The sequence below is a fragment of the Ctenopharyngodon idella genome, chromosome 5, assembly GCF_019924925.1.
Source record: "Ctenopharyngodon idella isolate HZGC_01 chromosome 5, HZGC01, whole genome shotgun sequence".
NCBI lineage: Eukaryota > Metazoa > Chordata > Actinopteri > Cypriniformes > Xenocyprididae > Ctenopharyngodon > Ctenopharyngodon idella.
The window spans coordinates 30,299,413-30,319,581 of NC_067224.1; the positions used below are offsets into that span (position 1 = coordinate 30,299,413).

Sequence of the window (20,169 nt, forward strand, 5' to 3'; positions counted from 1 at the left end):
GTGGAATTGAACATGGGTTCATTCCAAGCAATCAAACCAATGTGAAAGCAGTCTGAGAGGTGAAAAGCCAAGCCAGATGGGGCTGCAAGTTTCATTTGTGATGCCAGCTTTGACCTATTACCTCATTTTCCCAAAGATCTCCTATCACTTCTGCAGGCGAGGATGATGTAACCTATAAAGTTTCTTGTTTTAACATGAGTTTAGAAGGTGGTTTTTTTTTCTATATATAGGCATTGCACAGGGACAGATGAGAAACTATGAACTAGGAAAGAACTGGAGCACCTTGTTCTAAATCCATCTACCCCTCTGTACACTGCTGCGATAATAATGTTTTCCTTTTAAGACAGCTCTCATTGCTTTACAACTGAATTATTGGATGACAATTTTGCAGTTTGTAATATTAGTAAATGTTTTGATTCAGATAAAAGGCAAAAGTTATATAATCTATAAATAAACTAAACTAAATCGCTAACCTGTCTGTTCATCACATTAGCACCATTGCTCTGTGTATTTAATAAGCAAACGTAAACGCAGTTTGTAAAATGTCAAAGGTTTCACCACTGTGGATACTTTTATTTCATAGGCTATATAACGCCCAGTTAATGGTTAATATATTCTATAGGCAGTCTTGACAAGTTTGAGCTGTGAGTCTGTGACGGTTGACAAGCTCACAGATGACGCGCTCGGAGGAACTCACAGTCACCTCGACAGCTTCCTTCATCCACGACAAACTGCTCACCGTTTTATTCTCCTCCAGACACGGAAATTAATTTGGCGCAGTTCTCGATTACGGCGGTTTTTCTTTTTCATACACACACCGCGAACGTGAGCCGCCTTTCACTTCTCTCAGGTAACGCGAGCCAATAAGAGCTTGCGGACGGTGCTCAAACAAGCGAGCTCACGGAAAAAGAGGCGGGAACATCGCGCACCTTCAGAGGACGCGGAGCGCGTGCGCGCGCATTCACATCGCTCGAGCTCACACAGAGTATCAGCTTCACGGGCTCAAACCGGCGGATTGCAGAAGGGGCAGGTGGACGTCTGCGCAGACTACCACCTCCACTTGGCGGTCTGAAAGCACCTCGGTGGAAATTTAGCCACTTCTCACAGCCTGTCCGTGATCTCGGTTTCATTTGTCACAAATACATGCCGTTCAAGTGCTCGTAGTAAACAGTTCCTCGAGATGGAAAACGCCCACACTAAATCTGCATCAGAAGTTTTAGCAAACTTCGGTGTGAACGAAAACACTGGACTCACGCTGGAACAAGTGAAAAATAATTTTGAAAGATATGGACCTAACGGTGAGTAACCTCTCATGCATTTACCTGGCCGTGTTTATAAGTGTTGATCATACGCAGAACACGCGTTTCCTTACAGCGGAAGAAAGTTGTTCTTTACAATAGGGTGCCTCGTAGGCTTTTATCTCCATTATATTATTATAAAAAATAGGGGGAGAGAATGAGATGCCAGCATGGTAAGGTCCACAGTGGAGTACGCTTCTGATGAGATCTCCGAAATGATGCAGTTTTGGACTTTTTACTAAGAGCAACCTTGAAATATGATGCGTTGTTTAAAGGCTGTGCTATAAATAACTAGGAAAAATTATTTCTTGATTTCATAGATAGTTTGGTAATGTATAGGCTAGTGAAGTCATATCTGTTCAGCCTGGCTCTCTTTTATGAGGTGGGACATTATGACCAAAGAGACCGGCATTTTCCATTCACCCTCTTTTATTACCCTTAGTTTGAATTCAGGCAAATCCAAAATGATTGGCGCTCTGTAATATACCTGGCCTTGAGCCTCCGAATGGAAAACCTTCTGTTGAGGCGTCTAAGTGCACCAGCATTACGCTGTACTGAGATGCAAGTGTCCACGTCCTGCAGGATTTCAGGCACCCCTCATTATAAGCCACCAGCACCCACACTCAGAAGTTTTTGGCTCAAAGGCATGTGCAGGGAATAGCCGTACTTTGAAAAGGAAATATTGTTTCAAGAGATAAAGAGCTAGATAATATACCAGTGACCAGCATTATAGAACTTGAGAAACCTGTTTTCTACTTCCTCACTGAGACAAAATGTTCACTTAGAAACAGTGAGCGTCAGGTTACGTTGCCCTACTACTACTATTTGTTTCAGAGGACCGTTTAAAAGAGCTTGTTTTTGTTACGCAAGACTGTACTGAACCACACTATTCTATTTTTGCTTCATATTAAGGGATGTGGGTTTCTCTTAAGAATAGTGACACAAGCTGCGTATCTACTAAATAAGAGAACAATCTTTATATTTCCCCATTGTAATTGCCTAACGGTAATGAGAATATTTTTCTGACACCAGAAGCTTCATTTGTTCAGTTCACATTGCATGAATGTTGCAGGGTTGAGTAATTGAGAGTATATTATAACGAGTTTTGCGAGTATGTGTTTGTCCCATATAGTATCAGTTTCACTGATATCTCATCTTATCTACAGTACACTTGACAGCAGTGGCTCTGAACAATTTTCTCTGCGGATATAATGTCTGAAAAATTTTTGAAAAGCATTTTTCTCTCAGTTTAGTTTGTCATTGTTGCTTTGTGGTTCCACACCCATAGTCATATCAAGCTCTTGAACAGAATTTGCACTTTGACACATGACATGTTTTCCACTACAGCACATTTGTTCATACAATAACCGCTTGCTTGACTACTTTGACTAGTATAAATACCATTCAAAAGTTTGTGGTCGGTAAGATTTATTAATGTTTTTGAAAGAAGTGTCATATGCAGGGCTCAACAATGACCCGGGGCCAGTGCTGCGTTGTCACGAAAATTTATCATTGCATGTTTTTAAGCCTTGCCAATTTTAATATTAATGCGGAAGGTGACATGAAAGAGAACTCAATTCGGTACTCACATGCTGTGTGAGTAAACATAGTTAACTTAAGTGAACGTAAACAGTTAAGTCAATGCAAGTGTATCAGAGTGTATAATGTCTGAAAAATTTTTGAAAAGCATTTTTCTCTCAGTTTAGCTTGTCATTGTTGCTTTGTGGTTCCACACCCACAGTCATATCAAACTCTTTAACAGAATTTGCACTTTGACACGTGACATGTTTTCCACTACAGCACATTTGTTCATACAATAACCGCTTGCTTGATATTCAAATTAGAACAATGACACTTCCAAATGAACATACAGTAACAGAAGATATCATATCAACTGTCATTTATTACGAAATGAACATGAGCTAGTGTCAGCATGTGACAACCCATCAGCGATTAAAAAAGAATCCCCATTGCATTTGATCTCATTGCAGACTTTAATGCTGCATAAGCACATCGTCCTGTGACTTTCCAATTGGGTCGGTTAAAGCAACAGACTTATTAACTCATTACATACACACTCAGCAACACTCAACTTTAACTGGGCTTTCTTTGTCGAATAATACTGCTCTTTGTAACCCCACACTAGATTTTTAAAGGAGGTTTCTCTTTAAGATGGACAAAGATTAGGTTTGAATTGATCCCTGAAGGATTCAGTGCAACAACTCCAGCCACATAAAAGTGCAATATACAGTATGCAAGATACAATAAGCAATAGAGTGGATATTTGTGTGGTGGTTTGTGTCTGGCTAGGTGTTTTGTAACATGATTTGGTTGAAACATCACAGCTGCCTGAGGCCAACTTAATGGAAAAAGTAACATCTTGTTGTAGACGATGTCTCTCTCGCTTTGAGCCGTCAACTTCCTGTTTGACGTGCAGCTGAATGCCACAGGGAATACCCTTTCCTCTTTGACCTGTTTAACATTGCTGTGTATTTTGTGTCTGTTTGTAGTTTATTTGTATTTTTGTGTATGTATATCTGCTTTCAGAATGCATTTAGAAGTTGTGGTATTTTAAGTTGATGTTATGCTTTTAAAGTGACAGGTGTAGATGCCTTTTGACGTTTGTTTCATTTCAAGTAATTAACTCATCTGCCTGTGTTCTCTGATGCAGTTTTTAGATGCAGTTAAAATTTTGTCTCACCGCCTTGTTTATATGCATTTTGTGTATGTAACTGTGTGCTTTTGTCCAAAGCCTGTTTGTTTGTTTTGTGTGTGTGTGTGTGTGGGTGGGAAATGCTCCAAACCCTTTTGAGATTATTCTGACACGCTGGCACGTTGTTAATGCAGGCGGACAGGAGGTTTTGTTTACCATTAAGCCATTAATCATTATTGTATATTAGCACCCACATTTTTTTCCCTAGAGGTAATTTTGACATAGACGTTTGCAGGATGCATGTGAAATCTAACATCAGAATTCCTCAAAAAGCATCCCCTGTTCCTCTCTTTTTGTTCTGTGGGAAACCCATGTAAAGTTACAGCATGCTTTAAGATATAGCAACATTCCTTGAAATGATACATGACTAGAACATCCTACAGAGTACATACAGGCAGGCATAACATATCAATAACAGTACAAACAGTTTTGCAGTTGTACTTTGCACTGTACATCTTTGAACTTCCTTAAAAGGAGTGTTATAGGGATAGTTTACCCAAAAATGAAAATTATCATCATTTACTTACTCTCATGTTGTTCCAAACCTGTACGACTTTTTAAATTTGGAACATAAAAGAAGATATTTTGAGTTTTTTTTTTTTCATGTACAATGGAAGTCAATGGTAACCAAAATGGTTTGGTTAACAACATTCTTCAAAGTATCTTCTTTTATGTTCTGCAGAAGAAAATCGTGAATGACAGTGGGTGAGTAAATGAAGACAGAATTTTCAATTTTTGGGTGAACTATCCATTTAAAATTCTAATACAACTAGTTGGTTGACTTGGTTGGAAGATCTATTGTTTTCACATCAACATTAATTTGAATTGAAACAATTCTTCCTGTGGAGGTATTTAGACTGGCGACAAAATACATCTAACAACAGATCAAAGACTTTTTTTTCTTCCTTTGTCCATTTAACTTTTTCATCCCACCCTCGTGTCATTTCGACCCAGTATTATCATCTTTCTTCAGTGAAACTTAATATGAGATCTCAGTCAGAATGTCTGATCAGCGCTTTTATTACAATGAAAGTAAATAGTGCCCAAATCAGCTCAAAAAATGACTAATATGTAAAAGTAGTCCATGTGACTTGTGCACTATATTCCAAATCTTCTCCATTCATTATCAATGAGGAACAGACTGTTCCTCACAAAATTGTTTGTCAAATTTCAAGTCAAATTATAGTCCTTTTTAAATACACATATTTCAAAGCAGATTTACAGAAAGTCAATTGTTATGTCCAAAATGCTTTAATGCTTTAACAGAATGGTTCTAGGCCTGGCGATATGGCAATATATAAATGATCCTACAATTTTACATCTGCCTATATTGTATTTAATTTGTGTACAATTTTTAAAATCACCATCCACTATTATTGTATTGAAAAGGGCATCTGAATATCTCCTTTTGGATTTCCTGAAAATAACTGGGATAAAACTACATGAAGGATGGGTAACGATGACCTGTGTGACCCCTACTCTCATCTAGAAGTTGTTTAGACATGATCCTGATCTGTAGGTCAGAGAACTGTGACTGCATCGTTTCTCTACTCTCTTCCTTCAGTCTCTGTGACGTTCCGGCCACTGCAATGGCTAGTATCTCAAAATTAAGGAACCCATCTTAATTAATGATCTTAAAAGCCAGATTGTTAAACACAAAATAGGGCAAATAATCAGCACAGAAAATGCTATACTGCTCACTTTTGGGCTGTGCTAAATTGAGGTCAACTCCATTATGTATTTCACCTGCGTGCAGAAAGAGGCCAATGGTTAGCTGCTGTTGTAACTGCGGTGGATCGAACCCTCTGGGGTTAAAGTCATTGTTAGCTGGGTATGTGCTTCCCACAGAGATAGTGTCGTAGGGAGCCGAGGTCCACATTTGCTATATAATTGGTGGTCATGCTGTTTTTGAAAGGACATGTCTTCATGATTCATTTTTAAGGACTGTCTAGTTTTCCCTTTTTTATTTCAGACCCATAGTAGATACTAAACTCTGTAACTTTTTACACTGCTAAAATAGATTGTGTGTGTGTGTGTGTGTGTGTGGAAGAAGCAGCTTTCATACAGCTGTGATCTAAGGACTCTATAGAGGATGTTTGGTGGTTCGATCTTTGTGGTGCAGAATTTTGCGCGCGTTGTGTAAGTGTGCAATGCGTGTGTTTTTGTAAGCTGTACTGCAATTTAGCATGGGTAATGCTACTGTACATAATACACACACTGAAAGTCACACACTGACCTAAAGCTTCTCAGAGGACCCTGTTTATGTCACTGCTCTTTTGTCTTCCTCCCTCTCAAAATGCCTCGTAATGGAAATGCTTTCAAATTCTTGTTGCGTTTGTTTGATATGGCATATCGTCTGTGTGAAACTTATGCTTGAATGGTTTTGTTTCCTCCTTGTCAGAACTCCCAAGTTACACCAGCACCAGAATATTAAAATGCTCATTATTCATCCAACAGCTCTTTAAGCCTACTAACAATTGAGATGTGGGTTTTATAAAAAAAAATTGTTTTTCTTGTCGGATATTTTTTAAAATGCCACAGTCTCCACTGGGGTTTGAACAATTGATGCAATAAGAAGTTTAAAGTATACTATTGTCACAATTTCTCAGTTCTCTATATGGTTGTGCTCATGAAAACAAGCACTGAGTTTCAAACTTCTGTAGACCTGTAGGCCTTCTGTAGCATAGCTACCATTCAAAAGTTTGTGGTCGATATTTATTAATGTTTTTGAAAGAAGTGTCATATGCAGGGCTCAACAATGACCCGGGGCCAGTGCTGCGTTGTCACGAAAATTTATCATTGCATGTTTTTAAGCCTTGCCAATTTTAATATTAATGTAAACTGTGATAGTTTTTTTGGGGATTTTTTTGATAAATAGAATGCTCAAAAGAAAATAATTTATTTGAAATTATTTTTGTTACATTGTAAAAGTCTTTACTGTCACTTTTGATCAAATTAATGCAAAACTTTTGTACTCTAGTGAATGTTTGACAAAGTCTTAATGGTGTCACAGAATGGACCTTATACATTGACCGTTAATTTGTAAAATTTCATTAATGAAACCAGTGGTCGCTTTAACTGAATATTTTCCATCATTGAGGGCCTTCCATCATTTTGACAGATTACCCTGATGGTTATCTATTTGTAACATGTAACTGTATTTCCCACCCCTGTCCAGTTTGTGGCGAGTGCGCAGTGGTAAAGTGGTAATTCCAGTCTCCAGTGTGGCAGCACAGTGCTGGTTCAGCCTCCAGAACAACAAAATTAAAACTGCTACGAGAAGTCATATGTCTGAGGGCTTAGGGCTGTCACTAACGATTATTTTGGTAATCGAGTAATCAGTCGATTTATTTTGATGATTGACCAAGTAATCTGATATTTTTTGTGGTAATAAAAATAGACTTAAGCAAAGACCTAAGCCTTTAAAATAACTTAAAATGCAGTAACAATGAGGAAATAATATTTGGTTCAAATAAAGTGTCAAAAGCAAGAAATCATATGGTTTTATAGAACAACACTGTTAAAATACATAATATACATAATATAAACAATCATCTTATTTACATTATGTATTATAACAAATGCCTGCAGAGGGCGCCAACGACCTGGTGTTGTTACACTTTACAGCAGATCAAATCCTTGTTTAATATTGGCCAAACAACATTTAATTCAAATGTTTACTTAATCTTTAATATTTAGTCACTCCTTTACAATAGAAATGCACATCAAAACATACAAACTCAGAGCGAGGGTTTCAAATTTTATTTAAAAAAAATTGTGATGAACAGTTATGGTGCGTTCAAGTCATGCCGAAAAGATCGTATTTACGAGGTTAATGCACATGAATGCCACTACAGAGTCGTAAATACCAGTGGGAAGCTCGGGATTTTTTTAAGCCCGATCTTTCTGAGTTGGGGCGTGTAATGACATGGCGGAATATCACAATATTTAGCAGTGACATTGTCAGGCTTTTTTATTTACAACAAATTCCCTGCACAAAATATAATAGCACTGTAATATAACAATATAATATGTAACGATAAAATTTACAGTGGCTTCATAAATTAATTAAAAACATGAAAAAGCAAAACACCTGATGCACATTCTTTGTTCTTCATTTTCTAGAAGTAGATTTCAAAAACCTCGCTGTATTTTTGTGTAGTTAAAGGGTTAGTTCACCCAAAAATGAAAATTCTGTCATCTATTACTCACCCTCATGGCGTTCCACACCCGTAAGACCTTCGTTAATCTTCGGAACACAAATTAAGATATTTTTGTTGAAATCCGATGGCTCAGTGAGGCCTCCATAGCCAGCAATGACATTTCCTCTCTCAAGATCCATAAAGGTACTAAAAACATATTTAAATCAGTTCATGTGAGTACAGTGGTTCAATATTAATATTATAAAGCGACGAAAATATTTTTGGTGCGCCAAAAAAACCAAAATAACGAATTATTTAGTGATGGCTGATTTCAAAACACTGCTTCAGGAAGATTCAGAGCATTATGAATCAGCGTGTCGAATCCGCAGTTCGGAGCGTCAAAGTCACGTGATTTCAGCAGTTTGGCGGTTTGACACGCGGATTCATTACGCTCTGAATCTTCCTGAAGCAGTGTTTTGAAATCGGTCATCACTAAATAAGTCGTTATTTTGTGGGGTTTTTTGGCACACCAAAAATATTCTCGTCGCTTTATAATATTAATATTGAACCACTGTACTCACATGAACTGATTTAAATTTGTTTTTAGTACCTTTATGGATCTTGAGAGAGGAAATGTCATTGCTCCCTATGTAGGCCTCACTGAGCCATCGGATTTAAACAAAAATATCTTAATTTGTGTTCCGAAGATCAACGAAGGTCTTACGGGTGTAAAACGGCATGAGGGCGAGTAATTAATGACAGAATTTTCATTTTTGGGTGAACTAACCCTTTAATGAAGAGAAAGTACACCGCCCTCTTGCTCCGACGAAATTGACTTGAACGCACCTGACATCGTAAACACAACTTCCCACCTGGTAAATACGATCTTCCCAGGAGGACTTGAACGCACCATTAGCACAAAAAAAGTGATGCACAGTCTCTGTTCTGTTCTTCTCATAAATAAATAAAGGCATAATCTAGCCTATATGCTCCTATATGCTGTAAGTTTATGATTAAAAGTGAAACCTCTGAATGAAACCCTATAAGCGCAGTTAACCATTTTCTGTAGGCCTTCTGTATTTTTTTCTATTAACCACAAGAAAATGGCTAGCTATCAGCTAGTGCGAACCACAGAAAATGGCTCGTGCCAGCTCTACAAGTGGTGTATTTCCCACTGCTCCTCTTAAAATTAAATCTAAAGCCATCTTCAATGTTGCAACTTAATGTGTGACCATATTAGTTCTGTTTTTATAAAAGAGGTTTTTGAAGCATCATGTTGCATTGGTGCATCATTTTACTATAATTACTTAACTCCAACACACATAATCCTGCACACAATGAATAATAATGCAGATATATTTTGTCTTTTTATATTCCTTGCCTGAATAGCTATTGGTTTTTATTGATTTTTGTTTTGTTGCCATGCTTGTTTGAGTGAAGGAAGTAAACTGAGGCTAGAGCGTTATCATTAGCACATCTTGTGTGTGCGTGTGTCTGTGTGTTTGTGTGATCTGCTTCTAACTTGTCACTCAGCTCTCATTCTCACCTCCCACTTCTGCTCACAGCATCACCTCCTTGTGGCAAACCACTCATTTAACTCAGTCTGCATGAGTGTAGTGTTTTTATTAATCACAATAATTTCTCTTTGGTTGCTGATGTGTACATAGGTTGCTAAATAGAAAATGTTCCTGTATGTCTGTCTAGTGTTTATGAATGAGTGTGTGTGCGTGTTCCTTTGCAGACACAGTCCTGTCTGTTTAGCTGTCAGATTTCTCTGATCTGCAGGCCAGGTAGAAGAAAGAAAATGTGTAAAGAAGTGTAGCTTAGCTGATTTAAACCCAGATTAGAGTAGCCAACACTGTTCAAGATTTTCACTGACCACACAAACTTATACAGGGCTTTCTCAATGGTATAGTTGGTCCAAACCTGTATGACTTTATTTTTTCTCTGAAACAGAGAAGATATTTTGGGAAATGTATCTTCTTCTTTTTTTTTTTTTTTTTTTCTCCATACGATGGAATCAATGGTCCCCAAAACTGTTTCTTATTTTCTGTTTCTTAAAATACCTTATTTTGTGTTTCACAGAAGAATGTCATACATGTTTGGAACATCATGAGAGTGAATAAATGATGTAAGAATTTAAATTTTTTAGGGTAAACTATACCTTTAAGACATATTAGTCAGCTAGTTGTGCAGGCAACCCACCACATTGTTGAATGTTCCCTTTTTTTTTTTTTTTTTCTTTGTGCGTGTTTGTACTTCGATGTATTCGTTGTAGTTGGTAACTGTACTTGATACTCTGTGTTTTTAAATGGAAACATCCAAATCGTTCATTCAGTTTCCCTTGAGTGAGAAATGATTTATGTTGTGCGTGTATGCGAGTTGCAGATGTGAAGGTTGTTCTGTTAAAGCTGAGGATCACTGTGAGTGATGTGTGTAGGGTTGCTGTACAGTGTCACTGGAAACTTTGTGTGAGACCAGAGCTTCCCACTTTAGAAAGAAGCAATATCAATGCTTTGAGCTGGCCATGAGATAGAAAATGAAATAACATTAAATCTGAAATGTAGAATTAGTGTGTGCCAGAATAGTTGTGCATGTATTTCAGGTGTGTTCAAATGACTCTGAGGTATACATCAGTATACTGTAACTCAGGGTTTGTCTCATTATTAAACCTACTATGAAGTATAAACAGATTCAGAACCCCCCAAGTTCCAGAGATTAATGACTGTCTCACATGAAATGAAGGAAAGTTTATTAATCCCATAATATGACCGCTTCTAGTGAGCAGTGTATCTCTCTCTATTTTCCCTCTCTTTTTATGCAGTGTTATGAGAAAACCTCTTTGAAGTTGTGAAGAGTCAAATAATTACATCCCTGTATTCATCACTCATAATTTCTTTTCCAGAAACTTCATACTGTGTATCCTAACCTCATAATGTACATGAATAGTACTAGGATGCTCACTATAATAATGATGTAGGGGTATTATAGGGGTGTTTATGCATACAGCGGCAAAGCCACTTGAACTCACTGAGAGTTGGCAATGTCTTTTTGGCAACATGGCTAAAAGCAACCTTTGGCGATGCAACAAGTTGAGCAGAGTTCAGCTTTATGCAAATAAGTAGCCGCTTCCAACATTGGAGCTCACATGGTCCACCACTTGATACAGCTGGATTAGGAGGAATCCCTACTTGGCAACCTCCTTAATCACTGTACACTATGTGTAAACTTTATGCCAAGGGTTTTCCAGGTGACCCTCACTTTGAAGTTTAACTTTTGCCTGTTTAGTATTGTTTATATTCATTAACACATTGTCCAGTATTTTTGTGCTTTTACTACTCCTTCTGTTGTCATACAGATCGGATAATGAGTGTTTTATTCACAATAATGGCAAGTTGCACTTACAGTAACTCTAAAGTCTTTTGCATTCTAGTATACTTCAGTAACTCCAGCATGACTGCATTAGAATTCCTTCCAAGTTATTTTGAGAAGCTGAAGGAGGCCTGGAACTTCTGTTTTAATGACTACTTGGTAAATGGCACTTAAAGCAGGGAATTATTTTCTGCCTTCAACGTACAGTACATTTATCTCAAGACTTGGTTCACATGAATTCAAACAGCATTTTGATTTATAGTAGTATAATGTTGTTGTGATAATTTAAGTGGGTATAAATCAAGAGTAGGATTTATGTTGTGTAACATTTATTTTGGGTGAATGTTGACAGAGAGATGCTGTTCCAGCCATGTCCATGAGCCAGGTGGTCATGGCAACTACTCTTAAAACCTAATGTTTTCATGGTTGAAACTGACAGAAACTGACGGAAACAGAGAAAGTAGATCTGAAACATCATCAATTTTTTTTTTTCCCCCTGAACAAATCTGAATGAAAACCTAACCCTAAATATTTAACTTTGGCACATAACTGGAATTGCAGTGTTTAGGATATGGACTTGCAACCTCGATTCATCACCTTAAGGTGATTGTGCTTTTCTGTGATATCTGATCTTTGTCTGGTGGATGATAAATAAAGCAAAAAAGGCCATCTATAGGCTTGCGTTCAAAGGAACTTGACCCATATCTAGTGTATACTTTATAACATAATAGAGATTATCATAAGAAGTGGATTTTTTTTTAAAGCAATATTGGTCAGTATTGTGTACTTAATTGTGCATGCTCATTTTCCATTATTTTTACGTTTAGATTATTTTTGCCATTATCTAATGCTCACTTAGTTAATATTCAAAAGCAGTAATAATTTAACAACACTGTTAAATGTAATCTTTAATAACTCTCAAAATATTAGTTGTAGTATACTTTTTCAAACACTTCAATGAAATATTGTATTGCCTAAACTTATAATATTGTCCATAACATAAAACTAATAGTCGACTTATCAGTATCAGCCAGAATTTTAAAATTGGTGCATTCTTAGGGTCGACATGAAATTCAGTGTTTTCCAAATGTAAGTTTTTAATCTGTTATGAACAGTTCATCCATGCATATGTTTATTTATTTATTTATTTTGACCCCATAATGTTTAATCAAAGTATCATAACTAGATATTCTGGTGACACAACAGACTTCTCTTGTCTTGCAATTTGCGGGACTCCAATAATTTAGTCTGCATAGACTCCGCCTCTGCAGGCTTGCATTCATCTACCTCCATTTTTGAGTGCAATGCTCAAACTCAGGATCCAACCAACACCCAATGGATAGAACCACCCCGCCCTTTCTTCTTTATTGATAATCGCTTAAAATACGGATGCTACATTAATTTTAATGCAACTTCAATCAGTGGGTTCAAAACATATATCCTGTGATTATTATTGGTCAATAGTGGTGGTATACCGGTAGACACGATTAACCAGTAGAAATTTGTCAACTGGTAGAGATTTTGGCAGCGCTTGCGCTTGCTTACCGTTTTGTATATCAATCACGCTGCACGTTCTTTATTCCACTCCACTCATGTTATTATGAAAATATTCATGCATTCGAGTGCTCAGGTAAGATGACATAAAATTAGAACAACCTTCTGTCTGTGCTGTCATGACTTATTTGCTTGCTTTTATAACTTTTGCTTATATTCTCATGAACTGACTGGTTTGCTATACTGAACAGCCAATCGGCCCGACGCCGATACAACATGTCGAATCGGCCGAAAAAAAGCCGACGAGGACCAACTTCAGCCGATGGTGCGGAACACACTGAGGAAACTTAGTCGGCCGACGTGCAAAAACTGCCCGACGGCCAACCGTCGGCTTGGTGTGTTCTGGGCTTTAGACTTGCAGTTTAAAAACAAGTGATTTTAAACCATTCAAGCACAATAAGTAGCGAAAGAGGACTCATTTTGGTATATGCACGCTCTGTCTAAGAGACTGTTTCTGTGCGCAGCACACACCTGAAACGCGCAAACATAAAGCTGCTGCGCATACAGCGTGTGAGTACTGAACGGAGTTCTTTTTGTCACCTTATTGGGCTTGAATGGTCAAATACACACATTTATGTGTCAAAATGCTCATCTTTGTGAGTATCCTCATAAACAGTTTATGCCTAAAGTAAATGTAAACAGTTGAGAAAGAAAGTGCATGTGTATCAGTATATTAGATCAGTGCATTCAGTCGTAGTCAAAACAGCCTAATATACTGTATCTGCTGCTGTCTGTGTCATTAATGCTAACCAAACAATCTCATTGCTCTTAACTGTATCACTTTAGTAATTTTAATACGATTAAATATATTTTCAGTTTACACTATTAAATATTTTTCCGTACATTTGATTAGCCTGTTTCTATAGGCCTATCTGGTGCTTGATGTTTTTCAGGTGTGTGAGATTTATAAAAATTTTAATGGTATCAAAAATTTTGATATCATAGCTTTATTAAAAAAACAAAACAAAAAAACAATATCGTGATATAAGATTTTGGTCAATATTATTTTATTCATTTTATTATTATTAAAGGGATAGTTCACCCAAAAATGGATAAGGATATTTTTAAATATATCTCTGATTGTGTTCGTCTGAAAGAAGATAGTCATATACACATAGGATGGCTTGAGGGTGAGTAAATCATGAAATAATTTTCATTTTTGGGTGAACCATCCCTTTAATGTTTTAGAGGTAAAGAAATTGCTAATTTTTATTTTTTAAAGAATAAAATACAACTGAGGGATCATTTACAGTAATTTAGGAAGTAATTGGAGTCAAAGTTAGTTCAGGTTAGCTGTGAGCTCAACTCGACCACACTTTCACTGCATCCTGCTGTTTGCTGCCATGCTTTCACTTCTGAACACTGTTCAGAAATTTCCTCCTACTTCCCCTGGTGCAGACGTTACAGGCTCTGTGTGTTGTTGGCAACCGTTTCCAGGAAGTGTTTCCCCTCTCCCACTGACTGGTGTGTAAACAGACAGCCACTTGTTTTCATTTACTGTGTGGTTGTAGAGTGAAAGAGAGAGAGAACGATAGTTGAAAAAGAGGATGGAAGAGTAAAGCAAGATGAATTTGAAGGAGGACAACAAAGCGAGCTTGTGTGTGTGTGTGTGTGTGTGTGTGTGTGTGTGTGTGTGTGTGTGTGTGTGTGTTATGCGCGAGGGCAGGGTGAAGTCACGATGTAGGAATGTGTCTGGGGCAGACGAGCAGACACGGCCCAGATGACTCTGAGGGGAATCCTTGGCACACCCTAACAGGGAACTCCTTCCATCCCTTCTTTTCTTTCTCTGTCTTTCCCACACTCCTTCCTCCCACCAAGGTTTTTTTGTGTCCAGGCTGAATGCAAGAACTGCTTACAGAGTATCAGTTTCTCACTAAGAATTCACCTTTTTTTTTTCTCTCTGATTTGAGATTAAGTTTATAAGTTTCTTTAATATTTGCAAGGTAATGTGCTCCTAGATCAGCAGAAACCTTCACCTAGAACTAGGGAGCTAAAGCGACAGGAGGACAACGTTCCCTGGTAAACACACACACACGCAACTGGAAAGAGAGGGAAACTCAGGGCCATTACTCCCCCTGTCCTACCTCCCACTTTTTCCACGCCGCTGGAGGAACATGCTGCTGCTCTGTGAGGTGATTTCTTTCCACAACAGACTTCAGATGAGTTCATATTGCTCTTACATAATATCATGTTGAATTAGAGCTGGACCCGCTACAGACTGTGCCATAGGGTTTAGGATTCAAAAGAGACCCGCAGTCTTTTAATGCTGTGAAATGAAAAGGGTTCAAGATGAATTAGGGAAATGCTTGCACCATTCTAAGCTGTCCAGGTGTCTCAATGCAGATGCAGTAGTTGAATTCTGTTACAAATAAGAGGCTGTTTTTCATTGATTTATTGAATGGTCACTGCAGATATATTGTAAGATTGTTTGATATTATTTTGAGGAGGTGGCTGTTTACATTGTTCTGTTTGTATGTTCATGTTTAGTAGCATTCGAATGAACTAGTACATACATAAATACTTAATTCTAAAATAAGATAAATCATCATTCAGAATAATGAAATAGAATTCATCATTCTGGAACATACATTTTTGAAATACACTACGGTTCAAAAGTTTGGGGTCAGTAAGACTTTTTTTTTAAAATACATTTTTAAATAAATTAATAATTTTATTTAGCAAGGGCACATTAGGTTGATCAAAAGTGACAAAGACATTTATAATGTTATCAAATATTTATATTTCAAATAAATGCTATTGAACCCTGAAAAAAAAAAAAAAAAAAAAAAAAAAAAAAATCAGTTTCCATAAAATAATGCAGAACTGTTTTCAACATTGATAATAATACAAAATGTTTCTTGAGCTGCAAATCAGCATATTCAAATAATTTCTGAAGGATCATGTGACACTGAAGACTGGAGTAATGGCTGCTGAAAATTCAGCTTTGCCATCACAGTTATAAATTATATTTTAAAATATATTAAAATAAAAAAGTGATTTTAAAGGGATGGTTTATTATGATTTCACTTTTTTAACTTTAGTTAGTGTGTAATGTTGCTGTTTGAGCATAAACAACATCTGCAAAGTTAGGACGCTCAAAGTTCAAAGCAAAGCGAGATATTTTCTTTTAAGGAATTCTGTGTTTAAGGACTACAACAAACGGCTGGTAGGGACTACAACAAGCTTCTTCCCGGGTCGGTGACATCACTAACCCTAAAATTTACATAAACCATGCCCCCGAGAACACGCAACAAAGGGGGTGAGGCCATGTTGTTGCAATACAGTATGTATCACGAATGCAATAGCATGTAATAAAAGCAAGATAACAACATGACAAGTTATAACCGTAATTAAACTAAACTATACCTGTTCTGTCTTCATACAGCATATATTCTCTGGCTCTGTAGGCATCTTAGAACAGTTCCCACATGAGCCATTTATAGATTATCATGACAGAATATGCTAATCAATGACTGTAAGATAGTTAACTCCACATCAGCTACATAAATTCATCAACTAACCGTTCAGAAACGTCCTGTTGCATTCTACATGTTGTCACTTCTTGAGTCTCTCCATCATTGTCCGATTCCGTTTTGAACATAAAAGGCTGAACAGTTTCTAGCATTTTAAGTGAGTCTTCGTGAGGTAATCGGTGCTGCTAACAGGAGCTCTTGAAACTCCACATTTGCATTTAAAGGGACACACACAAAAACAGAGTGTTTTGCTCACCCTCAAAAGGTTTTTTGAATGGTATAGTGTACTTATTTTTAAAATACAATTCTAACTCTGGAATTTTAAATTCTGGAATACTAAATTTTAGGGTTCAAAATTTTTAAGTAGACATTGAATAAAATTCTAAACTAGAAAATTCTGAAAAACTTGACTGTAAAGTTTTTAAATCTGAAGCACATTTCAAATTTTGTACTAGATTATTTTGAAATACCTGCAGTCAGTTCTAGTCTAGAATAGTTTTGTTGCAATACCAACATTTCAGTAGTCGGTAACAATACCAGAAAAATTTCACAGTTCTTGGATACCAATCTCGGTACCAAAGCAAAAGCTAACTATTGTTTGTAACTATTTTATTTTATTTATTTTTTTTATTAGAAAATAAAAAATATTAAATACATTACAGGTAACAGAACAAGTGGCAGGTCTATTGCACTTACGCTGCTAGACTTGTCTATTTTGACAAATCAGATTTTTTTTTTTTTTTCAAACATCACAATTTTAGATTGTCCCATATTTTGATGTTTGTCACTCCTAAAACTTTGCAGTGTGTAATTAGCAGAAAGCAAAAATAAAACTTTTAACTCAAATTATGAATGGTTATATACACCAAGTGTGCAAACTTATATACATAAAGCGAGCAAAGAGCACCCCTTTATAATCAATAAAACTGATATAACTTCTGTTTAGCTGCAGCACAAGCTCCATGACAGTGATAACTCAAAAGCATAATCAAAAAGTCTGTCTATATTGCACTATTAATCTCTTATTTACATTGTGTTTGTACTTTGTTGGTTATAACGAAACAATTCGTGAATTGACATGGTACTCGGTACTACCGGTATTCCAGAAAGGCTGGTATCATTACATTTTTAAAAATTTAAATATAACTTTGTACTGACAACAGTACAGACTAGAATTCAGAGTATTGAATAGTTTTCATAAAGTCAGACAGTGCTGGTAATTCAGAGGAGCAAGGAAAACTGTATGGGATTTTCTTGCTTCCTGTAATATATGCACAGTGCCCCCAAAGTGACAAGAATGACTCACAGATATCGGGACATTTGAAGTATATCACTGCGCTTATATCACACAAAAAAAAAATTGAGCTCTCAACTTCAGATTCTCAGGTTCTCTAGTACAGACAGATCTCATAGCTTGAGGGAAGATGAAGAGACGAATCTGCTCTGTTCTTCAAAGCAGAACACACTCTTTCATGCCTTTCTTCCTCCCTCTCATTCACTTCTAAATCTGAATCATCTCATTCCTTCCGTTCACGCTTGTTCATTACAAAAAAAAACATTAAGAAGCCGAATAAGACTGAATTTTATTAAGTAAACATGCAGTCACGATTGCTTGTGTTTTTCCCCCCGTACAATTTTTTTCCAAGCATTGCTGGAAATTCAGTCATTGACGGGCTAAATGTGTGTGTACATATTAAGACTGTTTGGCTGTGTGCCTTCTTTTTTGAAAGGGAAGTGGGAATCTTTATGCTTTACCGCTGCAGGTCTCCCTCTACGAGCCGATTTCATCTTGGTTTCCACTGCACGTGCGCTTAGCCTGTTCCCATCTGCTGCCCAGAGTCTTGACCCATGACGACGTCATGACTGGCACGACCTGTCTACATGATTATGAGACAAAAATTGAGTTAATAGAAAACAAGAGAGGAAAGGAGTCAGGTGTTTGTCTCATTGAGGCAGGGAAGCCCCGTTTCTGTAACTTCAATTATGAGACAAAGGCAAGTGCAACCTACGTTTCTCTTGGTTGTCAGAATTGATAAGGATGCAGGCTTTCCCAGTGCACAGCAGTGAAACTCCTGATTGTATCTGCACAACACAAGGCTAATCTTTACCCAAGTACACACAAACACATGCTCGTTGGAATTCAGGAACACCCTGTATTTTCTCTCACTATCTTTTGAATCAGCTCCAAGGATTTTCCATTGTGCTTTCTCTTTGGTCCATTCATGCACATTCTCCCAGAAACAAATGTTCTTGTCCACTTTGTGTACCTTTTGTCAAGCGATATCAGAAATTGTGATTAGTTAATGAAAGCCTTTGATGGTCAGATAGCAAGACGTAATTGCACCTATAGCAACATTAGTGTGAATTTCTAATGAGTCCTCACTTCCCCCCACATAGACAGACATGCATGTTAAACTGATGAAAATCCACAAGATTTCAGAGTGGAGCCTCAACAAAGAGGGCATCTGTGTTGTAATTATGATGTGCGTGTGAGAGAGAGAGAGGTCTGTGAAGCTCCGCCCCCTCCCACTCTCCACATGCTCTTCGGCTCCCACACGCTCTGACTTGAGAATCTTCTAGAACTGACTAAACAGCAGTGTGTAGGCCACAGAGCGCATCTAAGTCGTATGACTCGTGCACAATGCCAGATATGTTTGTTTCATGAAATTCTCCATCTTCGAGAGAGGAAGCACATTCACTAAACAAACGCCATCACAGTTGGTGGTCCATCTGTACATTTTTTCACCCCAGATGATATTCTTTGTGTACAATGTTTTACAATTTACATTTAACAGGCCGTATGCTGATGTACCTGCTGTTTATTTTATTACATCACTCTAGAAGCTCAAAGAAGCCATATTATTTTGAATGGATTTGATTTTCTAAAAAAGTTTTGAAAGAAATTATTATTATTATTTATTTTTTTTTTTTTTATAGAAATGTCTTGTAGATAATTTTTTGTGACAAGTGATGATGTACCTATATTAAAATTCTGGCGATACCTTTAAGCTAATCATTATTTTCAAGTTATTTGGGTAATAACTGATATATGGATGATATTAAAATTCTATAGTATTTTGTCAAAATAAAAGACAAAAAAAAAAAAAAAAAAACATGAGTCAAGTCACTTTCGGCATCATTTAACATACAGTATGAAAAATTTATCTATTTTAAGATATATTTCCAGTCGGCATAAAATGGATATTCACCCTCTCTGTTTTCTAAATGCATGTTATTGATTTTATTGTGAAAGAGTCATCCATTTTTAATATCAGGGCTCGAAATGTATTTTTTGGCTTGGTAGAAAAACTTCAAAAAGTTAGGAGCACCAGCAAAAATTTATGAGCACCACAACTAAAATGTTTATATATATATATATATATATATATATATATATATATATATATATAAATATATAATATGTATGTGTGTATGTGTGTGTGTGTGTATGTGTATATATATATATATATATATATATATATATATATGTATATATAATATGTATATGTGTGTGTGTGTGACATGTGACAATGGAACACAGTGAAAGGGAGTGATTGCCGGCTAATTTTAACCAACCTAAAATCTGCTTTAAAGTTAACAATATAAAGATGAAGTTT

The 20,169-nt window shown here is 36.7% G+C and overlaps 1 protein-coding gene across 2 annotated transcripts in view; it reads left to right on the forward strand.

Moving 5' to 3' along the window:
* Positions 1-688: 688 nt before the first annotated feature.
* Positions 689-20,169, forward strand: part of atp2a3 (ATPase sarcoplasmic/endoplasmic reticulum Ca2+ transporting 3) — a 62,179-nt gene continuing 42,698 nt past the window's right edge. For both annotated transcript variants that reach the window (XM_051893260.1, XM_051893259.1), the window contains exon 1: positions 689-1,298. In XM_051893260.1, the coding sequence (XP_051749220.1) occupies positions 1,181-1,298 (118 nt within the window). In that variant the 5' untranslated portion in view covers positions 689-1,180. The remainder of the gene's footprint in view (positions 1,299-20,169) is intronic.